This window comes from Rhinoderma darwinii, chromosome 6 (genome assembly GCF_050947455.1).
Source record: "Rhinoderma darwinii isolate aRhiDar2 chromosome 6, aRhiDar2.hap1, whole genome shotgun sequence".
Taxonomy (NCBI): domain Eukaryota; kingdom Metazoa; phylum Chordata; class Amphibia; order Anura; family Rhinodermatidae; genus Rhinoderma; species Rhinoderma darwinii.
In genome coordinates, this window is record NC_134692.1 from 55,828,873 (window position 1) to 55,853,498 (window position 24,626).

The 24,626-nt window shown below is 41.7% G+C and overlaps 1 protein-coding gene across 1 annotated transcript in view; it reads right to left on the minus strand.

The window, feature by feature from the left end:
• The window catches only part of LOC142655527 (aldehyde oxidase 2-like), a 90,860-nt gene that overhangs the window by 11,774 nt on the left and 54,460 nt on the right, over positions 1-24,626 (minus strand). The window contains exons 16-23 of the mRNA XM_075829786.1: positions 22,859-22,945; positions 22,033-22,224; positions 18,714-18,941; positions 12,978-13,073; positions 10,707-10,832; positions 9,273-9,347; positions 8,307-8,359; positions 5,977-6,091 (exon numbers count right to left, since the gene is read on the minus strand). Of these exons, the coding sequence (XP_075685901.1) occupies positions 5,977-6,091; positions 8,307-8,359; positions 9,273-9,347; positions 10,707-10,832; positions 12,978-13,073; positions 18,714-18,941; positions 22,033-22,224; positions 22,859-22,945 (972 nt within the window). The remainder of the gene's footprint in view (positions 1-5,976; positions 6,092-8,306; positions 8,360-9,272; positions 9,348-10,706; positions 10,833-12,977; positions 13,074-18,713; positions 18,942-22,032; positions 22,225-22,858; positions 22,946-24,626) is intronic.

Below are 24,626 nucleotides of genomic sequence, written 5' to 3' on the forward strand. Positions count from 1 at the left end.
TCATTACCAGAAGGTTTACCCCCCCCCCCCTATATTACCGAGCTTATTTTGGCAGAATATTTCCTTTTTGCATCACCGCATTCTGAAAGCCATAACTTTTTAATTTTTCCAGCCATTAAGCTGCATGTGGTATTGTTTTTTGTGGGATGAGTGATATTTTTTAATAGAACCATTTTTGGGTAGATATAAATTATTGATTAACCATTATAATTATTTGGAGAATGGAAAAAAAACTTAATTTTTCTATAGTTTTTTTTAGCTTGTTTTTACGTTGTTCACCGTGTGGATTAAATAACTTGTTAAGTTTATTACCTGGATGGTTACGATGTCAGCGATACAATATATGTGTATTTTTATCTAAATAAATAAAACCCTTTAATTTAACTTTTTTGTAATAAGCTTTATTAAAATCGAATTTCTTTATTTTGTCCAACTAGGGGATTTCACAATGTGATCTACTTATCGGTTTCATAATGCTTTGATATACTCAGTATACCAAAGCATTATTGCCAGACAGGCAATCTATTAGGCCATGCCTGTGGCACAGCCTAAAAGGCATATAGTTATGGCAGCCTGGGGGGTCTTTGTTTGCCTTTTCAACCCATCTGCACTCCACAATCACATTTTGTGTGTGCCGATGGGGTGAAAAAGTGAGCCCCCTCCCTCTGTCTAACCCCCTAGATGCCGCGGTTGCTATTGACCGCGGCATCTAGGGGGTTAATGGAGTAGCAGTACTACAGGGTCTTCCCTGTGACTGCTGCTGTATAATAAAAATGGTGTCTCAGAGTTAACTGCCTACCGCTGAAACGTATAAAGTCGTTCAGCGGTAGGCAACTGGTTAAGAAAAAGGAAAGTATTTTTTTTCTGCAGGATCAAGTACTGGTTTTGGGTGACAAAATGGTCCTTTCCTTTGTTGCATATACAGTATATGGCCAGATTGAATGCTGCAAAAAGTGTCAGCCTGAAAAAAAAGTCTATACTCACATCTCCTAGCGTACCTGCTCTTCCGGATGCTCTGTGACCAGGCGCCCACCTGTGATGGCTGCTGGGGTCACATGTGATTAAACTCCATCACAGGGGGCAGTCTACACACAGAGCAGCCGAAAGAGCAGGGATGCATTGCTATGGCAGTGCGGTGAGAGGTAAGTATAGGCTTTATTTGTTTTTATGTTAAAATTACGGCATTTTCTGTGTATACAGAGCAGAAAATTTTGCAAACAGCAAATTTGTTCAAATTTGACTACCCCATTGAAATCAATGGGAAAATTTTGCAACAAATGCGCAGCAAATACGCAGCATAAATTGACATGCTGTGGATTTATTATCCGCAACGTAGGTCAATTTATGCATGTATTTTGTGCAGGGTTTTTTTCAGCACGTGGATAAAATTTGTTAAAATCTTATCCACTTTGCTACTACTGTAATATGCTACAGATTTTCTGTCTGCAAATCCAGACGGAAAATCTGCAGTGAATACGCTAAGTGAAAACATACCCTTAATGTAAAGAATCTGCCAGGCACTTCTGTGTATACGCCCATGGGTAATCAGTCTGCACCTGAAGAGAAATGTGCCTAGGCACAAAGTCCCAATTTCCCAGCCACCAGTCAATTAGTCGATAAATGTCAGTAGAGGCAGTTAAAATATAACTTTTATTAATGTATCAAACAGACAAACAACACTGAAGAGTTAAAATTGTATCAAAAGACGGCCAGTATGTAACACAGGAGTCAGTGTGCATGCATCCAGTACAGCACTGGACGCAGTGAGAGAGACTGATTCGGCAGCTGCAGACTGCCGTACATAGGAACAGTTCCCCCGAATGGAGGCAATAACTGGACCGTCAGTGATGTATTAAAATGGCGATAGCCCCCCCGACATGTTTCGCTGCAGAAGCAGCGTCCTCAGGGGATAACACGGGGCTACAATTTGATACAATTTTAACTCTTCAGTGTTGTTTGTCTGTTTGATACATTAATAAAAGTTATATTTTAACTGCCTCTACTGACATTTATCGACTAATTGACTGGTGGCTGGGAAATTGGGACTTTGTGCCTAGGGCGGGTCGTTGCAAGTAGGCAGGGACTGAGTGGTGGGTAGATTAGGGCTCACTATCTGTTTCCCTACCCCCCTGTCATTACATAATCACAAGCCTATGTAATGACAGGGGGGTAGGGAAACAGACAGTGAGCCCTAATCTACCCACCACTCAGTCCCTGCCTACTTGTAACGACCCGCCCTAGGCGACGGGGTACAACTGGACGACGGTCCCTACGCTCAGTAGGTGCACGACAGACAAACGGACAAGGGGACACAAGCAAAGGGAAATGGGGCAGTTGCCCACGGCAACACCGTGAGCAACAAGAGAGGTGAACGAGCCGAGTCAAACCAGGAATGTACGAGGTACCAAACGCAGAGCAGGAGAGTAGTCAGAAAGCCGGGGTCAGTATGAAGCAAGGTCAAATAGCTAGGAGCTGCAGCAAGGCCAGGAAACCACACGAGAAGAATCACAAGCAAAGGAGGAACAGGAAAGGCAGGTATAAATAGACAGAGGGCGGAACTAGCTTCGTCTGGCCAGGCTGCGATAGGCTCTCCCACTCCTAAGCCGGCCATCCTGAGTGGTGGAAGATGGAGTCAGTCTCAGAGACATAGAACCAGGTGCAGACTGATTACCCATGGGCGTATACATAGAAGTGCCTGGCAGATCCTTTACACTTAAAGTATTGGTATGTGAAATTACACGTACACTCTATTGTAGGCTTAGGCCCTGTTCACATCACGTTAGTGATATAAGCTTAGAGTGTATGCCAGTAAAGCGTATCAAGTGTACAAGCTAAGTGTATCCATGGGCTTCCATTAACATGACAGAGGCCAAAAGAGTGTTCTCAATACGCAGATATAGTTGAATACAATGGCCATCAGCTCCCTGTTTTACCATTCATTGCGCTAAAATAAAAAAAATCACGTTTTCCCCCATCATTCTGCAATCAAGACCCCAAAATGACAAAGTGAAAACAGAATGTTAGTAATCTTTGCTAATTTATTGAAAAGAAGAAACAAAAATATTGCATAGACATAAGTATTCAGACCCTTTACTTAAGCCTCATGCACACGACTGTAGATTTCATCTGTAATTCATTACAGACACAAAGAAACCGTCCGATAAAAATAGGACATGTCCTAGTTTTTTTTATCTTACGGACCGTGCTCCCATACTTTATAATGGGAGCACGGTCCGCAAATGCGGATGACCGTCCGCAGCCGTCCGCAGACAGCCATGCCCGTAACCACGGACCGGGATTCCGGGCAAGGTCGTGTACATGGGGCCTTAGTACTTAGTTGAAGAACCTTTGGCAGTGATAACAGCCTCCAGTCTTCTTGGGTATGATGCCACAAAGTTTGTATACCTGGATTTAGGGATTTTCTGCCAGGTTGGATGGGGACTGTTGGTGGACAGCCATTTTCAGGTCTCTCCAGAGTTGTTCGATTGGGTTCAAGTCAGGGCTCTGGCTGGGCCACTCAAGAACATTCACAAAGTTGTCCCTAAGCCACTCCTGTGTTGTCTTAGTTGTGTGCTTAGAGACATTGTTTTGTTGGAAGTTAAACCTTCGGCCTAGTCCGAGGTCCAGAGCATTCTGGATCAGGTTTTCATTAAGAATATTTATGAATTTGCTCCACTCATCTTTCCCTCAACCCTGACCAGTCTCCCTGTCCCAGCCACTAAAAACACCCCCACTGCATGATGCTGCCACCTCCAAGCTTCATTGTAAAGATGGTATTGGGAAGGTGATGAGCAGTGCCTGTTTTCCTCCAGACATGACACTTAGAATTAAGGACAAAAAGTTAAATCTCGGTTTTAACAGACCACAGTCTGAGAGTCTTTTAGGTGATTTTTTTGCAAACTCCAGATTGGCTTTCATGTGTCATTAACTGAGGAGAGGCTTCTTTCTGGCCACTCTGCCATAGAGCCCATATTGGTGGAGTGCTGCAGTGATGGTTGACCTTCTAGAAGTTTCTCCCATCTGCACACAGGATCTTTGGAGTTCAGCCAGAGTGACCATTGGGTCCTTTGTCATCTCTCTTACCAAGGCCCTTCTCCACCAATTACTTAGTTTGGTGGGGCTGCCAGCTCTAGGAAGAGTCCTGGTTGTTCCAAACTTCTTCCATTTAAGAATTATGGAGGCCACTGTGCTATTAGGAACTTTTAGTGCCGCAGAAATTTTTTCGCACCCATCTCCAGATCTGTGCATCTGCACAATCCTATCTCTGAGCTCTACAGGCAGTTCTTTCCTCCTCATGGCTTGGTTTTTGCTCTGATATGCATTGTCAGCTGTGGGACCTTATATAGACAGGGGTGTGTCTTTCCAAATCATGTCCAATCAAATGAATTTACCACAGGTGGACTCCAATCAAGGTGTAGAAACATTTAAAAGATGATCTAGAGAAATGGGAGGCCCCCAGAGCTAAATTTAAAGTGTCATAGCAAAGTGTCTGAATAATTCTGTCCATACGAAATTTGAGTTTTTCATTTTTAATAAATTTGCAAAGATTTCTAAAATTCTGTTTTCACTTTGTCATTATGAGGTATTGGGTGCAGAATGATGGGGAAAACATGTTTTTGGTTTTTTTTTCGCACAAGGCCTCAACATAACAAAATGTGAAAAAAGTGAAAGTGTCTGAAGACTTTCCAAATGCACTGTATCTTGTCGCAATTTGCAGTGCAGTTGAATGGTATCTATTGGTTACTGGGAGCAGTTATTTCTGCTGTGGAGAGGCTGACTATAGTGTTCCTCAAAGGGGTTTTCTAGGTTGAGGTTGTTTTTTATACTGATGACGTATCCACAGGATAGGTCATCAGTATGTGATCGGTGGTGGTCTGACACTCGGACTCCCGCACCCATCAGCTGTTCCGGCTGCCTCTGGAAGCTATGCAGGGTCGGTGCTGGAAGCAGATAACTCTTACCACTGCATAGCGGCCATGCTGGGTTACTGCAGCTCTCTTCTATTCACTTGAATAGGAGCAGAGCTGCAGTACTGCAGCACGGTCGCTATACAGTGGTCCGAGCCTTCTGCTTCCACCACTGACCCTGCATAGCTTCCGATGCCCGGAGGCAGTCGGAACAGCTGGTTGGTGTGGGGTCCAGGTGTAGGACCCCCATCGATCACATACTAATGACCTATTCTGTGGATAGGTCATCAGTATAAAAAACAGCCCCCAACCTGGACAACACTTTTAAGACCCTTTTACATCGTCCAATGATCGGTTGATCGAGCGCTCGTACGAACGCTCATGCCCTATCTTTGCCCTGTGTAAGCAGGGCAGTGATAAGCCAATGAACGAGCAGACGCTCGTTCATTGGCTGATCACATTTTTTTATGCAAACCAAAAAATGGTCACTGTGTAAACAGGGAAATGTGAAGCCAACATAATGCAAATGAATGGGGACAAATGATCGTAGTAACAATTGTCATCCTCAAACATTACTGATGACTTCTCCTTGTAAATGAAGTAAACAAGCACCGATCTACGTGCTGTATCGTTGATCGGCACTCGTTTTTACGGGCAGTATCGGGCCTTCTAAAAGGACCTTTCGTTTAGTTACTGGAAGTCCCGATAATCACTAGTTTATCTCACATATCTCCATTTCTGAGAACCTCTAGAGGCATGTATGTACATATGTGAGAATGGTAGTAGAGGATCTTTCTAAGCTTTACTTACATTGACTGCTCACTTGTTTCTTAATGTTTAGTATTCCTTCAAAAACAAATAAGGCTTGTACTGTCGTCCCCCCCCAGGGTTCACACAACACTAGTAGGAAAAATTGCTGGCCATATGACGTTATAAGAACATGGCAGCTTTCCTCCAGAGACAGCATTACTTTTGTCCATGGGTTGTGTGGTATTGCTGCTTTGTCCCATTCATTATGGGGTTTAACATTATTAGCGTTCAGATCAAAGTGAAACATTTTCCATGGTACCTTGTGGTCTCCTGTTCGACAGTCTAACTCCACTTCTGTGCATGCCGCTCCAAATATAAAATCTGGCGTTTTCACTTCTTTTTCTTTCCCCCAGTCCAAAACTGGATCAGGAATCCTATAATAAAAAGACTAATTTACTAAGCCTCTTCAATCATAAATGACTGCTTCCATTGAGTGGTCTCTTATATTCTCCACAGATATGTCTAATGATAATAAATACAAGTTGTATACAAGGCATGAATAAAGTTATAAGATAAATAAAAGAGCTTGCGCTTCTATTCTAGCCTCACATCATTTTACCTATGTTCTGGATCCTTTCTCTCGGTTTAGACTCCTAGTTCATTCCAAATCCCTGGCATAGTAATCTTGACTTGCTGCCTGTAGACTGTGACCTTAGAATCTAACTTATTGTGTACTGACTTGTTTTTGGTCCCTCTGCAGCCTGCTGACTCTGATTACACAAACCTCTGGCATTTTTGGATTGCCAACCACATTGCCTGCCAGGGTCGGACTGGCCCACCAGATCACCAGTGGATCCTTGAGTGGGCCCAGACAATAATGGGCCTAAAAAGTTCCAACAAAAGACCCTATTCAAAACTGACTTTGGAGCCAATCACTTGCCACTAGGATTTTTTTTTAATGATGACCTTATTAATATGTCCTGCGCACATGATCTTTAGGCCTCCTTCACACACAGAACATTTCTGGCGCTAGCATTTTTCAAATGTAACATTTTTTTATGGCGTTTTTTATTTAGTGTCATCTGTACATGCGATTTTTGTGGTGTTTTTGAAGTCCTATAGAGTAGCCTATGGGAAAAACGCCTAAAAAAAAAACGCCACATCCAGAGCATGCCTCAAAAACGGCACAAACAAAAAAACAGCATTTGATATTTTACTATAGACTTTAATGTAACAACTGGCAGCACTAAAAAAATGAAGAAAAACGCCATTAAAAATACCACGAAAAATGCACAAAAATGCAGCAAAACACTGTGTGTGAATCCAGCCGTACTGATAGAGGAAATTATTCTGATGGCCCACCCTCTGAGTGGGCCCAAGGAACCTCAGTCCAACACGGTACAATTGTATATACAGTATATTTCTTTGCAGTGTTTGTTTTTATTGTTTGACTGTGTTAGGCTTCGTTCACATCTGCGTTGGGACTCCGTTCATGGGTTCCGCCTGAGCTTTCCGTCAGGGAAACCCATGAACAAAATCTAAACTGAAACAAATGGAAACCACAGGTTTCCATTTGCATCACTATTGATTTCAATGGTGACGGATGAGGTGCAAATGGTTTCAGTTTGTCACCTTTGTTTAATGGTTCCGTCCTTTTGGATTCCGTTCATGGGTTCCCCTGACGGAAAGCTCCAATAGAACCCATGAACCGAGTACCAACGCAGATGTGAACGTAGCCGCCTTACATTGTGATGATGTCACAATACTGTTTGTATTTTTTGCTTGACTTTATGCTATTGTGATGCTGTCACAACAGTGCTTTTATGACTTTGCTGTGTACTATTATGATAAAATCACGATAGCGTTTGTCATTATTACTTGTATACTGGTGATGTCACAATAGTGTTAGTCATTATTATTTGTATACTGGTGATGATGTCACAATAGTGTTTGTCTTTATTGCTTGACTGTGTTCTATTGTGATCCTGTTACAATAGCAGGGTCAGATTGGCCCACCAGAGTACCAGATACCAATAATGAGCCCCAAAGGTCTAGAAGACCCCATTTTAAAACGGAGTGTGAAACCACTTATCTTTGACAACACTGCTGACAAATGATTCAGTCTTGCTTCAGACTTCACCAATGCTGACCTGCTCGCTGCTGCTGTCTTCTACTGTCCTTTGGCCTCATCTTGGCCTCTAGTCTGATGTCTGCTTAGTATATTTGGTGGTGTTCACACCTGTTGTTCTATTGGTGCTTTTGTGTTGAGGAATAATAGGTTTGTGTTGAAATCTTGGGGCCAGGGTAGTACCTGGGAACTCAAAGTTCTATGGAAAGGGGGTTGGTATAAGTGACTAACACGTCTAGTGTGGTCATTCTCCCTGGTCAACCAGTCTGTCTGGGAGGAACATTATACAGTATATGTTGCAATACTCAGGTGCCTAACTCTTCACATCTTATACGCCAACACAAAATATTAGATTACTACAGGCAAAATGTATTCCTCTATAATCGTCTAACAAGCAAAGAATGTTTTCTTGTCACAGCAATTTTGTAAAAATTTCTAAGCGTTTTGGTAATTATGGGGTGTCACACCTGTATACCACTACAGCCATACAATGAATGGAAGTCCGCATGAAAGAGTCTTACCTGTAATGACCTGATGCTGAAAGACAGATTCTTAGCCGGAAAGCTTCTTGTATCTAAGTAAAACAAGCAGAAGCTCAGAAGGTGAAAATTCTCCATATATGTATATATTTGTATGTACATATATGTATATATTTATTTTATAGGGCCATTTGCTTCCAGGGCAATGTTTATATAAAATACACAGGGGTTTTAATACATAACCTATAAACTCACCATACAAGCAAGAAAATGAAATAGAAGACATGAGATTACAGAATTAGGCTAGGACTCCCGGTCACTTTGGCCACGACACAGGTCGCACGACCAAAGATCGCTGTGTAATGGCAGTGTCCCACTGGCTGCATTGCAGTAATGCAAGTGAATAGGGCTGCATTGCGACCCACAGGCTGCCACGACTGCAGCAGTCGCAAAAAAGACCCTCAAGACCCTTTGGATTTCTTGCCACTGTAGTGTTACAGTTGCGGTAACCTGCAATGCAGCCACATTCACTTGCATTTACTGCGATGCAGCCAGTGCAACACTACCATAACACAGCGATCTTTGGCCATGTGACCTGTGTCTTGGCCAAAGTCGCCGTGTGGCCCTAGCCTAACAAACTGGTACAAAAGGAGAGAGGGCCCGCAAGGGCTTCCAATCTATGAGGGAAGGGGAACAGACAGAAGGTGGGGGTAGAAGCTGCTTATAGTGTAGTGTAGTGGAGACCGTTTTTTTGCAGATTGTACGTTTTTCTGAAGAGGTGGGTTTTCAATTTGCTTTTGATCATTTCACTCAAGGGAGAGAGTCTGACATGTTGGGTAGTGAGTTTCAGTGTATGGGGGATGCACTCGATATATTTTGGAGATGATAATGTGAGAAGGAGACAAGTGGAAAGCAGAGACAACGTTATTGGAAGGACCAGAGATTGCATGTGTGGAGGTATAAGGAGTATTATTGTATATATAATAATTTAGTGTTTATAAAACTTACACATTCTGTCCAAGTAGCTTCAGGATTCAGATTGATGATTGCTTGCAGACGCTGGAGAAGTATCTGACACGCTTCCTACAAAAAGTAATCACCATTGAGATGTCATATACTCTTATGCATCTCAAAACATCAAATTGGCATTCACCCAACGTCAGCCGTGTGCTGTTCGTTTTTTCACGACCCTAAGACTTTAATAGGCAAATCTGGTCCGCAAAAATGGACCAGAAGAGGACATGCAGTCAGTTTCTTGTAATGGAAGCACGCTCAGTGGAAAAAAAAACATTGTGTTAATAGCCCCATTGAATTTCATGGGTCAGTGTGCTGTCCGTTGTTAAAACAAACACGATCATGTGAATAAGGCCTAATATATAGTATTAGGCACGTTGCAGTTGTTATCCAGAAGCGGTAGTGTCTGTAAGCTGATAATTGCTCGTTATATAAGTTGTACACCGTCAATTTTAACATTGTCATATGTCAAAGTATGAGATGTGAGGTGTCTTCTTGACTGATGCGTCTTTAGTGATGTATGAATTATATATCGTCACACGCATGAGTTTGTCAGGACGGATGCTATCTATTATGTGTGGGTGCGGTTATTGTTGCCATTTCAGTTGACTGACCGTTTTTTATTATTTGAAAATACTATTGTACAGGATAAAGTCACAATTACAGGAACAGACAGAATAATATAAATGAAAATCCAGATACCCTAATGGGGTATGTATGTAGCTATAAAATAATATAAGGGTCAGTTCACAGTGTTTTTTGGCGCTGATTTTGAAGCAGAAGCCATGTCACAATCAGCGTCAAAAAACGCCCCAAATCGACACCCCATTGATTTCAATGAGAGGCAGAGGCATTTTGACCACTTTTGACAGGTCACAGAAAGAAAATCGGCATGCTCTTTCTAGGAGAAGTTTCCGCCTCTGACCTTCCATAGAAATCAATAGTAGGCAGAAAAAAAACTGTGCCGCTCATCTGAAACATGTTTTTGCCAAAAGCTGGCCACGTATTTTGTATTTGGTTCATTAAAAAGACGCCTAACAAAGTTGCCACAAAAACGTGGCAAAAAAGTGTAAAAATACACTAGCATGTCAAAATCTGTCTCAAAATCCTGAGGGAATTTTGAGGCAGATTTTTTTCTGCCTGACAAAAACCTCCATGTGAATTGACCCTCAGAATGATAACCGTTCGGCTCTCAAGACAGTCTTTGCTGGAAAATAAAGGCGCTGCTGGCCGGGGAGAGGAAACTCCTCCCCGTTTATTGTACTGATGCAAATGACGGTCATATTGTTGAATCAATTTTTCAAACCATCGATCATTCATAAAAGGCTTAAAAACTTCTTCCATGTGAAGGAGCTTTACTTACTGTAAATTTGTGCAGAGCAAACTGGTGTCTAAATTTAAATAGAAAGGCAATAAAACATGTTTTACCTGTACTGCCATTATGTGGACTGTTGATCCAGAAGAAGGCATTCTACTACCGTCTGAAGGAACCGAAGTGCTGATTTCACTGACATGCACATATGAAATTGGTATCCGCAACTCTCGACTGGCAACCTGTAACAAACAAAAGTGCACGCTTAACAAAAAACAGCTGAAAATACGGAGCTGTTTTCGGGAAAACAGCTCCTGATTTTCAGCCGTTTTTTAATCAAACAAGCGTTTTTCGCTGCGTTTTTTTTACGGCCGTGTTTGGAGCTGATTTTCTATTGAATCAATGAAAAACGGCTCCAAAAACGGCTCAAGAAGTGACATGCACTTCTTTTTACGGGGCGTCTTTTTACGCAACGTTTTTTGAAACTTAGGTGTAAAAAAATGCCCCGTCGGAACAGAACGCCGTATTTCCCATTGAAATCAATGGGTAGATGTTTGTAGGCGTTCTGCTTCCGATCCTTCAGATGTTTTTCGAGATGTTTACGGCCTGAAAAACGGCTGAAAATCATCCGTGTGAACATACCCTTTGTTAGAAGTTAAAACTATTCTCATTACAACACTTAAACCAGATCTCTCGTTTTAGGCCCAGGAGGTCTGTTCTGTATTTTAAACCAGAAGACTTCACATAAAAATGAAAGCATTTACTTCAATCATTGATTTCTGTTGAATGGTTTTCCAAGGTGTTTTATACGGTATATTAAAAGTCACGTTATCTTTGTAAATCCCATTCACAAGTGAAACATGGGCTGACATTCCTGCATTTTAATACTGTACAAGAAGTGGTGCATAGGTACTGATAATCCATCATAATTGTCCAAGAAATCGAGTGAACAATATAGTGATGAACCCAGAATGCTAAATTGTAGTTGTTTTATTAAGGGATCACACAATGATCTGAACATATTTCCGCTTTTCCTTTATAAAGGGACATGTGTTTATCTGTGAGCCCTCAATAAAACTTCACTGGTTATGTATTTTCAGCCCTTCTGTCTCGATTAAAAGTACCACCTAAGCCATTGATACATGAAACACTTTATTGGCTTAGTTTAACGTTCCATGTATACACAGATTAATATTATTGGTTAGCATAATATAATTAAAATCACCGGGCTGATTCAATCTTGGAATTTTACACTAAGAAAAAAAGTCTAATTTCCCTTGCGGTGATGCTTTAGGTGAATTGAACACTTGCTGCTGGATCCCCCCACACAACTATCACCGGGAGTTCTAGCAGCGGCATGCCCTGTGATCAGCTTATTTTCTTCTAACAAAGAGAGATTATCCAAAATGGACAACCCCCTTTAGGCTGGATTGCCCAAAAATGCCGCAGCCAGAAGTTACTTTAAAGTCTAGAGTAAAATATTAGGATGCCTTCATACACAGGGTTTTGGTTTGTGGAGTTTTTATACCATTTTTTGGGGGCCAGTGACAGCATGCTCTAGGAATAGTGTTTTTTTTCTATAGGACTTCACAAATACCAGGAGAATACCTGTACAAAATGCTCCCTCCGAAAAAAAAAAACAACAAAAAACGCCACCAAAAATGCTTGTTAAAAGTACTCATAAAAACACATGAAACTCATGCCATTTTTTACATGTTTTTTAAAATGCTTATTAAAAAAAAAAAGCATGTGTGGCCTAAAAGAGTACATCAGTAATGTGATTCAGGTCAACCATCTGCAGCAAAGCAGTCCTATGCAGGTACACCATAAGGCCGGGATCACACACAAAGTTTTGATGCAGTTTTTGGCTCAGTTTTAGACACAAAAGAAAAAAGATGCACCAGTCTTTTCTTTATACTTTTTCTGCCTTTTCAATCCACTTCTTGCTTTGACTCAAAAAACTGAGCCAAAAACTGCACCAAAAATTGCTAAAAAGCCAGGCCTAACTACATAGGGAATAAAGCAGTGATACAGCAGATATGCTTTTGTAGGACGTAACTTAGGGAGACAATTGTTTACTTCCGGTGTAGAGCGGGGTGCTGCATTGTGAGAAACCTCTATTAGAAAACCAGATTCCATAGACCATTTAACGAAAATAAAATTTTCCAAAATACAGAAGCAAAGAATAAAATGTCAGTAATATGATGTAGTGCTAAAAGTATTTAGTACTACTGCTGGGAATAACTTTGATAGCATTTGGTGCTTTAGCGCAGACTATTTGTATGGAAACTTTACCACGAATAAAATGTGAGTATAATGTGTAGATGGTTAGAAACTGCTTAGACGCACGGTATCTGTAAAGTGATAATAACCATAGGGAATCTCACCTGCATCATTTTGGTCAGAGTCTCCTGATCCATGTCATTTCCAGCAGGTGTCACCAGCACCCATCCATCCTTATTTACATGAACGAGCACAGAAGCCTAAAAAATGATAATGTCAATGATCAAATTATTGCAATACTGATGACGAATCTGAACTCACACCATATATATATATATATATATATATTATATAATCATTCGCAATAGATCTTCGACTTTGGCCATTTTCGCACAGAATTATTTTGCTTCAGTATTTGTGAGCCAAAACCAAGAATGGAACCTACACAGAGAAAAAGTATACTGGAAAGATCTACACTCCTTCCGTGTTTTGGATAAATTCCTAGTTTTGGCTAACTATTGGAGCAAAAAACTGATCAAAATACTACCTTGTGAAAGTGGCCTAAGGCTCTGTCCACTTCTGCATCGGAGCCATTGCTGGGAAACATTTTCCTGCCAGAAATTAAGGACACCACGCTGGAACCCGATGGACCCCATTGTAAGTCAATGGGATCCCTCAGGAACCGGTGGTATCCGTTGTACAACGGATCTGACAGACGGTTGTGGCTTCCATTGTGCATGGAACCCACAACACAAATGTGAACAAAGCATTAGAAGATAAGTACTATGTTTATATAGTATGGCGGCTCAGGGTTTAGCTCTTTGGCCTTGCAGTGCTGGAGTTCTGGGTTTGAATCTGACCATGGACAACACATGCATGGAGCTTCCCTACGTGTTCGCATGGGTTTCCTCCTACACTCCAAAAACAAACAGATAAGGAAGTTAGTTTTTTTTAGCCCCACTGGGGACAATGAGTGATGAGAACTTTTGTACAGCACTGCGGCATACATTGGTGCTATAGAAGCTATAAATAAATGCTATGTTATAAATAATAACATGCAAAGACCTTACATTTCAAATTATGACACTTTTAAATATTTTTATAAATAGGGAATAAGAAATAAAATAAAATACTGTAGCCATTATGATCACTAGCAAACCCACCATCTCCAGCCATAGTAATTTATTCTAACTCTGCAAGTCTAATCTTACTTAAACCCCTGCAATTGGCGCTTTTCTTTAAGGGTATGTTCACACACTTAAAAAAACAGCTGAAAATACGGAGCTGTTTTTAAGGAAAAACAGCTTCGTATTTACAGCCATTTTTTAAGCAACTAGCGTTTTTTGCGGCGTTTTTTTACGCCCGTTTTCGGAGCTGTTTTTCTATTGAGTCAATGAAAAACGGCTCCAAAAATGGCTCAAGAAGTGACATGCACTTCTTTTTATGGGGTGTCTTTTTACACGACGTTATTTGAAAATGAGGTTTAAAATAACGCCCCGTTGGAACAGAACGCAGTATTTCCCATTGAAATCAATGGACAGATTTTTGAAGGCATTCTGCTTCCGAATTCTCTGCCGTTTTTTGGGACATTTACGACCCGAAAAACGGCTGAAAATAGCCCGTGTGAACATACCCTAAGTCACGGTGCGTTTATGTTGCGTTTTTAAACTGCAGCAAGTCATTTTTCAATAGAAGTCAATGGTGAAATTTGTGTTATGGACAGACGGCTGCTGTATATTACAATGTGTTTTTTGGGCAGTTAACTGCATCTTCATTATGTCTGACCGCATGCAGTTAATGACCGCGCTGCCAAAGTTGTTGCTGAACTGCTTGCGTTTTTGCTAACAGTTCTGCAATGCATTATAATGAACTATATACAGGAAGCACCTAACAAACTTCAACACTGGTGAAAACTATGTCCATCAATTATTTCCTTTAAAAATGCAACACAACTGCAGTATTACAGAGACAAAAAACACATGCAGTTGACCGCATGCGGTTTTCAAACGCAACAAAACAGTGTCAACGATGCACCGTGTGGCCTTACCCTTAAGGTACACCCTGGCCCCCACCCTATTTCTTTTGTTATTACTCCTATTGAGCTACTTGACATAGTAAAACGTCTTGTCATATAAAAATAAATTAGAAAAATCAAGCATTTTAGTGCAAATGTACATGCAGTATTTGATGCTATTTAGTGTAGTTTAAAAAGAAAGAAAGGTAAAAATGTCACCAGTACACTTTTGAAAAACTCCAGCTTTAAAAAAATATACAGTACTGCAAGTCAATGAGGACAACCACAAGACCCTTCTGCATGAGGAGGCTTGCTTTATGACTATTTGGTGAGGAAGACACCAATGTGGATGGGTCATGGGTATGACTATCGCTCAATATTGAAGTTCTGGAGGACCACCAGAGCACAACAATAAGGCAGGAATAGTGCATCTAAACACTATGTACTGCAAGTATGTATAATAAAACTACAATCGAAATATTCTAAGAGCAAACACATAGGTAAAAACATTGGTATGGCTAGGTCAGTGGTTGGATATACCAGAATGCCCTTAGAAACTCCATTCAGGGGGATGGAAATCATATTTGCCTTCAACATGCTGAACCTGGACCCACAAATGCTGGATTTTGATGGGATTTGTTTGCGAGGTGAAGATAAAATGTAAGGCAGTATGACAAGTGGTGCAAATAACTGGAAAAAGGTGCTGCTAAATGAATTAGTTGATTTTAAGGATTTTCGTAATTTGTTATGAAAAGCTGTAAATGAATTTGGTTAGTTACTTCACACAAAGCCGTTTTTTTTTTTTTACGTTAATATACTTCTAAAAATTGTAATCACAAATGGCAGGACAGTTGTAATTCCTGACCCCGTTCCACACTGTCACACTGCCATTTTTAATGCAAAATGTGCATAGACCTTGACACTTTTGTGGTCAATGAAAATCAGGACTGTTGTAAATTTTTTAATTTACATGTTTACATAAGCACCTAAGCTGTATATTTCATATATTAGTTACATATGTTAAGTGCAACATTTCACAAGCAGCAATGTTCTATAATCCTGTAGTAATTACAGGGGACCTTGTAATAAACCAGTATCAAGTTGCTGCTATAAGCATTTTTTTCCATCAAGGGCGTAACTACTAGAGCAGCAAGCATAGCAGCTGTTATGAGGCCAAAGTACTAAGGGGGCCCATTTCCAACCAGAGATAAATTGCAGTTAGTGATGACTATGGATGATTAAAGAGGGATGTTGAAAATGTAATGGGGTTACATTGCAAGTTTTACTATGAATCCTTATGGTTGCTTATTACATCCCTGTTATGTGCATAATCCCTCTGCAGCGTCAGTTTTTGCAGTATTCCATTGCTGTGACATCACTGTATTATCCCTGTATTGTGACATTATTGTGTACATTATACTTACTTATTTTCTTATGCTGTGATGTCACTATTGGCATAACATATTTGGGTGCACTATCCCTGTACTGTGACATCGGTGTATGCATTAATCCTGTCTTGTGACATCACTGCTTTTATAATTCTTGTGCTGTAGCGAATCCTTGCATTGTGACATCCCTGTGTGCATTGTCCCTGTACTGTAACAGCAATGTACCTCTGTCTCTGTGCTGTAACTTCATTGAGTTAATTTCCTTGCATTGTGACATCCCTGTGTGCATTGTCCCTGTACAGTGACAACACTATGCGCCTGATCTCTGTGGTGTAACTTAATTGAGTTAATTATCCTTTTCTTGTGGCATTACTGTGTGTATTTTCTCTATCTTTTGATATAACTGTGTGCAGTATCCCTGTAATGTGATATAACTGTGAGCATGAGTTTTGTGTTTAACTTCATTAAGTCTATTATCCCTTTACTGTAATATTTCTGCACCCAGTCAGGGCTTTTCATGCTCTGTACTTGCTGCTGAAAGTAACCATGTTAAAGGGTGGCCCCATTCTGAGTTTTGCTATGGTACCCCATGGTTACTTGTTACACCCAGGTTTTCTATAGTACAAAGGTCATAAAAATTCTATGAATCACTCATCTGGCAAATGTTTGCCAATGTTCAAACTTGGAATTCATAGTTAGATTAAGTGAACCAGATTAAAATGTATCTCTGCCCATAACAAGGCGTGTGTTCGTGACGAGTCCAGAGGAGAAGGGGGTCCGCCAGTGGCTCTGGATCCCAATGCGATAACCACTGACTATGGCAGGGCAGAGAGCCATTGGCTCCCTGACCTGCCACTTACTCTTGTAAACCACAGACTGTTTTAGACCTGTGGCCTACTAGCGGTCTGGACGAGACTGATGATGTCAGTGTCCTGGCACAGGTGGCACAATGATGTCACTGCATCGTCCCACCTGTGCCGGGCCATGGGCAACAGGAAGGGGACCCAGCCGCTCGTTTTCTAAACGGAGTTAAGAGATTTTTCATTTTTTTTCCATTGGCGCAAAGAGAAATGACTATATGGGGGCATAAAGGGGACCTAACTACTATATGGAGCACAAAGGGGGACCTAACTTTTATATGGGGGCACAAAGAGGCACATAATTACTATAAATGGGACAAAGAGAGAACCTTACTACTATATGGGGGCACAAAGAGGACCTAAACTACTATATGGGGGCACAAAGGGGACCTAACTACCCAGCACCCATGGCACATGCCCTGTGGCAGTGGCGTAACTACCGCCGTAGCAACAGTAGCGGCTGCTACGGGGCCCGCGGCATGAGGGGGCCCGTGTCGCCCGCCGGCACGGGCCCCCACCATGGCCGCAGGCTCCACTAGCAGCCGCTATGGCGGCTACAGCGGGACGCCACTGAACAGTATGGCAGAGCAGGGAGGTATCTCCCCGCTCTGTGGATAGGGGATACATGTCTTTTATTAGGACACACTGTAGGTCGCATTTTTTTGGGAGGGGGGACGCTGTATGGCGTTCCCTACAGGGGAGGACGCTGTATGGCGTTCCCTACAGGGGGGGCTGTATGGCGTTCCCTACAGGGGGGGCTGTATGGCATTCCCTACAGGGGGGGCTGTATGGCGTTCCCTACAGACCCCCCCTGTAGGGAACGCCATACAGACTCCCTGTAGATAACGCCATACAGCCCCCCCGTAGATAACGCCATACAGCCCCCCCTCTAGATAACGCCATACAGCCCCCTCTGTAGATAACACCATACAGCCCCCCCATAGATAACACCATACAGCCCCCCAATAGATAACGCCATACAGCCCCCTCTGTAGATAGCGCCATACAGCCCCCCTGTAGATAGCGCCATACAGCCCCCCCTGTAGATAGTGCCATACAGCCCCCCCTGTAGGGAACGCCATACAGTCCCCCCTGTAGGGAACGCCATACAGTCCCCCCCTGTAGGGAACGCCATACAGTCCCCCCCTGTAGGGAACGCCAGACAGTCCCCCCCTGTAGGGAACGCCAGACAGTCCCCCCCTGTAGGGAACGCCAGACAGTCCCCCCCTGTAGGGAACGCCAGACAGTCCCCCCCTGTAGGGAACGCCAGACAGTCCCCCCCTGTAGGGAACGGCAGACAGTCCCCCCCTGTAGGGAACACCAGACAGTCCCCCTCTAGATAACGCCATACAGCCCCCCAGTAGATAACGCCATACAGCCCCCTCTGTAGATAGTGCCATACAGCCCCCTCTGTAGATATCTACAAAAGGGGGCTGTATGGCGTTATCTACAGGGGGGTATGGCGTTATCAAAAGGAGGGGTTTGTAAAAAAGGCACTATCTACAAGGGGGGGGGGGGGTTGTGTGACACCCGGGGGAGGGGGGGCCCCAGTCAAAAGTTTGCTATGGGGCCCAGTCTTTCCTAGTTACGCCCCTGCCCTGTGGCTACCCTCCTGGATAAATGATGAGGTCTACAAACCTGATTGATGAAGTCTGCAATAAATCCAACAGGGAACATGACTGGGATTATAGAAAAACCTCTCTTTTTCCAGGTGCACTGCTTGTTGCTTTCTCTTACTGCAGTCCTTCTCTGATGGTATGAAGACTTCTCCAAACACTCATCCCAGCATCCCAACAAGTTAGTTGCATCAAACTCCTGCTTGAATGGTGTCTCACTATTTTCTTTGTGTAGATTTAAGTGTCGTACCTAGGAGTAATTTTTACATATCATTCATGACATTTAAATTGCATTGCATTGTTTATATTATTAGTTACACACTAAAAAAATTCAATAATCTTAGTACATACAACACGGTGATCTGGATACAAATGCACAGCACGTCATATATTAACCCCTTAATGACCAGCCTATTTTAAACCTTAATGACCAAGCCATTTTTTACGTTTTTCCATCGTCGCATTCCAAGAGCTATAACCTTTTTATTTTTGCGTCGACATAGCTGTATAAGGTCTTGTTTTTTTGCGGGACAAGTTGTACTTTTCAATAGCATCATTTTGGGGGACATATTATTTATTCATTAACTTTTAACTTTTTTTTGGGGGGGCAATAGAAAAAAACCTGAAATTTCGCCACTCTTTTTCGCGTCTTAAAACAACGGCGTTTACCGTGTGATATAAATAACACAATAAATTTATTCAGCGGGTTGTTACGATTGCAACGATACTAAATTTGTATAGTTTTCGTATGTTTTACTACTTTTACACAGTAAAAACGCTTTTTTTTCAAAATTATTTGTTTTTGTGTCTCCATATTTGAAGAGCCGTAACGTTTTTATTTTTCGCCGATGTGGTTGTATGAGGGCTTTTTTTTGCGGGACGACTTGTCGTTTTTATTGGTACCATTTTGGAGTAGATGCGACTTTTTGATCACTTTTTATCACATTTTTTTAAAGTCAGGATTCACAGAAAACAGCAATTTTTCCATAGTTTTTTATTACATTTTTTACGGCGTTCACCGTGCGGGTTAAATAATGTAATACATTTATAGTCGGGGTCGTTACGGACACGGCGATACCAAATATGTGTAACTTTTTTACTTTATTTTGTTTTTTTAATATTAAAGCATTTTGTAAGGGGAAAAGCTGGGTTTTTCATTTTTTTTCAATTTTTTTTTGAATTAACTTTATTAAAAATTTTTTTTACTTTTTTACTAGTCCCACTAGGGGACTTTAATATGCGATTCTCCGATCGCTATTGTAATACACTGCAATACTTTTGTATTGCAGTGTATTACTGCCTGTCCGTTTAAAACGGACAGGAATCTGCTAGGTCATGCCTGCGGCATGATCTAGCAGGCATTCATGACAGGCAGACCTGGGGGCCTTTATTAGTCCCCCGGCTGCCATTAGAGACACAGACACTCGGCGATCGTATCGCCGGGTGTCGGTGGGAGAGAGAGGGAGCTCCCTCCCTCTCTCCAAAACCACTCAGATGCGGTGCACGCTATTGCGCACCGCATCTGAAGGGTTAAACGGGTGAGATCGATACTAATATCTATCACACCCGGCAGAGCAGGGACGCCCCCAGCCCTCAGCTGCCTCTAGCAGCTGAGAGCAGGGAGATTTGACGGCTCCCTGCTCTGTTTACTTTATCCTGATGCAGTTCCGTAAAAAGGCATATGCATCAGAATAAAGCCCGTTAGTGGCCGCTGTTATAAGGCGTATTGGCGGTCACTAACGGGTTAAGCTTCGAAACTCTCCCAATAGTGGCTGCAGGCAGCCAGAATGTTAACATTTAACTTTGTGTCTTTGCAGGGGATTCAGAGTTCTGTATCAGAGAAATGGAAATCCGGCTGCCATATTAATAAAATTATCAACACAGAATGTTGGATCTAAAGGTGGAGATTAACGTTAAAGGCTACGTACACCTTTTGAATGGATTTTTTTTAATAATTCACAGGTTTTTTGTATTTTTAAAGACTTTTCTAATTGACTTGTCTGAAAGAGAACGATACGCTTCTATGTATACAGGATGCATAAAAGCTATATTGTAAAAAGTTAAAAAAAATATTCATTAAGTCAATTAGAAAAGTCCTTAAGAACACAATAAAACATTGATTTAATAAAAATAAAAAAATCCAGTCAAAAGGTGTACATACCTTTTTAGCATGCCTGGAATAGACATAAGTATATCCTAGGAACTAGGAATCTTATTTTAATTCTTACACGATAAAGAGACTAAGGGCACGGCCAGACGTGGCAGAGTTTTTCCGCTGCAAATGTTGGTGCAGATTTGGGGCAATTACGCAACGAATCTGCACCAACATTTGCATATTTGACAGGTAATTCAGACGTTGCAGAAAACACAGCGGACTTGCCACAGATTTCAGTTTTTGCATTGCAAAGGCTAAAATCCGCAGTGAAATTCTGCTTCTTCTCCGCAATTGACAGTGCATGCTGCGGAGGGAAAATTCCGCACCGCAGCCTATGGTCCGCAGCGGAGTTTTCCGCAACATCTGAACTAACTTGCCTAAAAATTTATTGAAACAACTGTAAAAAACGGCCGCTGGAGAATTCCACTGTGGACTGTCCACAGCGGAATTCCACAGCAATTCCGCCACGTCTGGCCGTGCCCTACATGTGTATTCTTTGCTGTTTCACTGGTTAAAGGGGTCTTACTATCAGGGACATTTATGGCATATCCACAGGATATGCTATAAATGTCAGAGAGATGCAGATCTCACCTCTGTGACCCGCATCTATCTCTAGAACGGGGCCCCCAAACCCCGTTCTACGCCTCTGCTCCGGCTGACGCGTGTCATTCCCTCGTGTGATCCAGCGAGCTATGCGGTTTCTGTAATTCATGGTCGGAATCACACGAGTCAGCCGGAGCACAGAGCAGTAGAATGGGGTTTAGGGGGGCCCCGTTCGAGAGATAGGTGCGGCTCTCAGAGGTGGGACCTGCATCTATCTGACACATCCACAGGATATGTCATACATGTCCCTGATGGGAAAACCCCTTTAACTTCTTGATGCACTTAAGAGTATGTTCAGACATTTTGGATTTAATCTGTAATAAATTTACAGTACAATGCTAGTAAAAGGGATTTCACAAAACAGTTTTCACACAAAGCAAATTTTTCCACTGCAGATTTTAGGGCACGCTGTGAATTTTCCAAACTGCAGCATGCCTATTATTCTACCATGGATTTTGCTTTTTTGCGATGTAACCACTTGTGAACTTTTCAATGTATTTGCTGCGACTTGTGTCACAAAAATTTGCCACATCTGAAAACAACCTTTGACAGCTTTCATTGAGCCATATAAATCTCAAATTACCTTTTCTGGTGATACACCACATCGGTCAGCAACTGCATCTATCCAAATCTCTGTAAGCATTGCTGCCTGTGCAAATCCATATCCAGCACAGAACAACTTGGCTGGTAAGTTTGTCCTGCATGCTGCAACATTGCACCGTGCATTGGGGATGCTGTAGGCATTTTGCGCACTCAGTAAGGACATGGTAAGAACCTGCAGTGAGCAAAAGACATTTTTAAAAACACAGTCTCAATACATAAGAATGAACAGGTATAAAATGTATTGTGTGTTATATAATTAATCAGCACAGAATTTTAGACAAATTTAGATAAAACCAAGAAAAAAATGGTACACTTTAAAGTGTAACTAAACTTTATAAAACTTTTGAAATGTCACAATTACATGGCAGAAGTTTTGATCAGTGAGGGTCCGAGCTCTGAGACCCCCACTGATCGCAAAAACGATCAGAAGCGCTCAGATGAGCACTGTGTCCCTTCATTTCTGATCATCTTTCCTCAGAAAGCCGAACGAGTTGTGTACAGACTTCAAAGACATTTTATTGAGCCCATATACCGCTCCCTCAACTTTATGAGGAAAGCCAATCAGAAATGAAGCGACACAGTGCTCACCTGATCGCTTCTGTTGCTTTGTTTTGGCGATCGGTGGGGGTCTCAGTGCTCGGACCCCACTGATCAAAACCTCTGACATGTCACTATGACATGTCAACATTTTTATAAAAGTTTAGTTACCCTTAAAGATTTCAAATTTCTTAACCACAATCATGTTTTATTGTAATATAAACAATTTTAGTGTATCCCCAGTGAAAACGAGGCCAGATTTTTGATACCTTGAATGATTCATCTGGTCTGTGACCAGCATTGCAGTAGTAGGTGACATCCAATGCTACAATTCTTCCGTCATCCATACACCCCACCTACATTAAAATTATAGATTTAACACACAGATAGTAATGAATTGTGTATATACATTATAAAAACTGTTATGTTATAATACAGTAAATTATTATCTCCCTCAGCAACTAGTTTTAGCAAAAACAGTTGATGCTGAAAAGAAAGGCTTAGATGTTTTCTTAGAACATTAAAACATCAGCACTTATGTAAATGTAAAGAATTATTGGAATGTTGATCCAGTCTGATCGCCACTTGGAAATATCTTCCTTTTAATGCCTTATGGGCTTATTTTTGCCTTCCTCTGGATCAATAGGGCTAGGTAATTTCTAAAATGTACCACTACTCCTTACCTTTATCCACATCCTCGCCCTTCCACTGGCTGAACGTGATGGGCGATGGACGTGATGGACTGTATATCTTTTTTTTAACTGTACTAACTATGTAACTATGGAAGTCCTGAGTTGTGGTGGTGTTTGTTCAAGTTCTGTCAGTTAAGCTAATTAAGTTAAGGGATATTACATTGGTGGGCTATACTTGTGTGAATAGTGGGGGACCCCCATTGATCAGCAGAATGAAGGGGCTATAGCACCTGGGGGAGCGCCACGGCCTCTTCACTGCAGCACCTGGCACAGCGAGACCTAGACCAGTATGGCTGTGCCTGGTCCTGTAGCTCAGCCGATTCAAGTAACCGGGGCAGAGTACGGCTAAGCTCAAGTACCAGGCACAGCCTCATATGGATACCGCTGCCCCTTAGTCCTACTGATCAGAGATGGCTTGACCCACACTGACCATACATTGATGGACTATTTAAGATAGGTATTGTAATATCCTGGATAAACCCCTTTAAGAAGTTATTCTGTTTGGTCGACTCCATTCTGCTTGCTTCAGACACTTCTATTAACTGAAGCAGAGAGAGGTGTCAAAATGTGTAGAATACTGGTAGTCAGGTGTCACTCTTCCTGTATCAGGAAAGTGATGCAGTTTGTAGCTCATGAAATATGTACAATAATTATTAATACATTTGTGCTATTTTTCCATCAATTACCAAATGACCAATTTACAAAATTACCAAACAGCCAACGTCAACAGATTTACCCAAAAAAATGTAGCACAGATATCACAGACATGTTATACGGGCTTGGCTTTATTTCAAAGTGATATTTGGTCTAATTGGACATTTGTCTAATGAAAATGGCAAAATTCTCAATAAACCAAATATGTAACGATACATTGTCATGTAGAGGAAATCAAGGAAGGGAAATAGAATGCTCATAAGACATACAATACAATGACATTTGGCACTTGTCAGACTAAAAACATTGTATTTTTCACCATACACTAGTTTTCTACCAGCAAGGTCAGAGCCACATACTTAAACTTGCACCATTATGCCAACTGCACCAGTCAGATTTTAAGAATTCATTTACCTCAATAGATTAGACAGTGAGAAATAAAGGTCAATGTAATGCTAGCTGCTGGACCTCCATGATCAATATTTTATGATATGTCTAGTGGACATGTTACAAAATATCTCAGATGGAAAACGTGTGCTGTGATTAAGGGCGGGTTCACACATAGCGGAATTTCACTTAAATTCCGCTGCGGACACTCCGCAGCGTTAATCCGCAGCGGAGCCGTTTCTCCATTGACTTTCACTTTAATTTAGCAGTGTTCGTTTACACGATGCGTACAATTCCGCTGCGG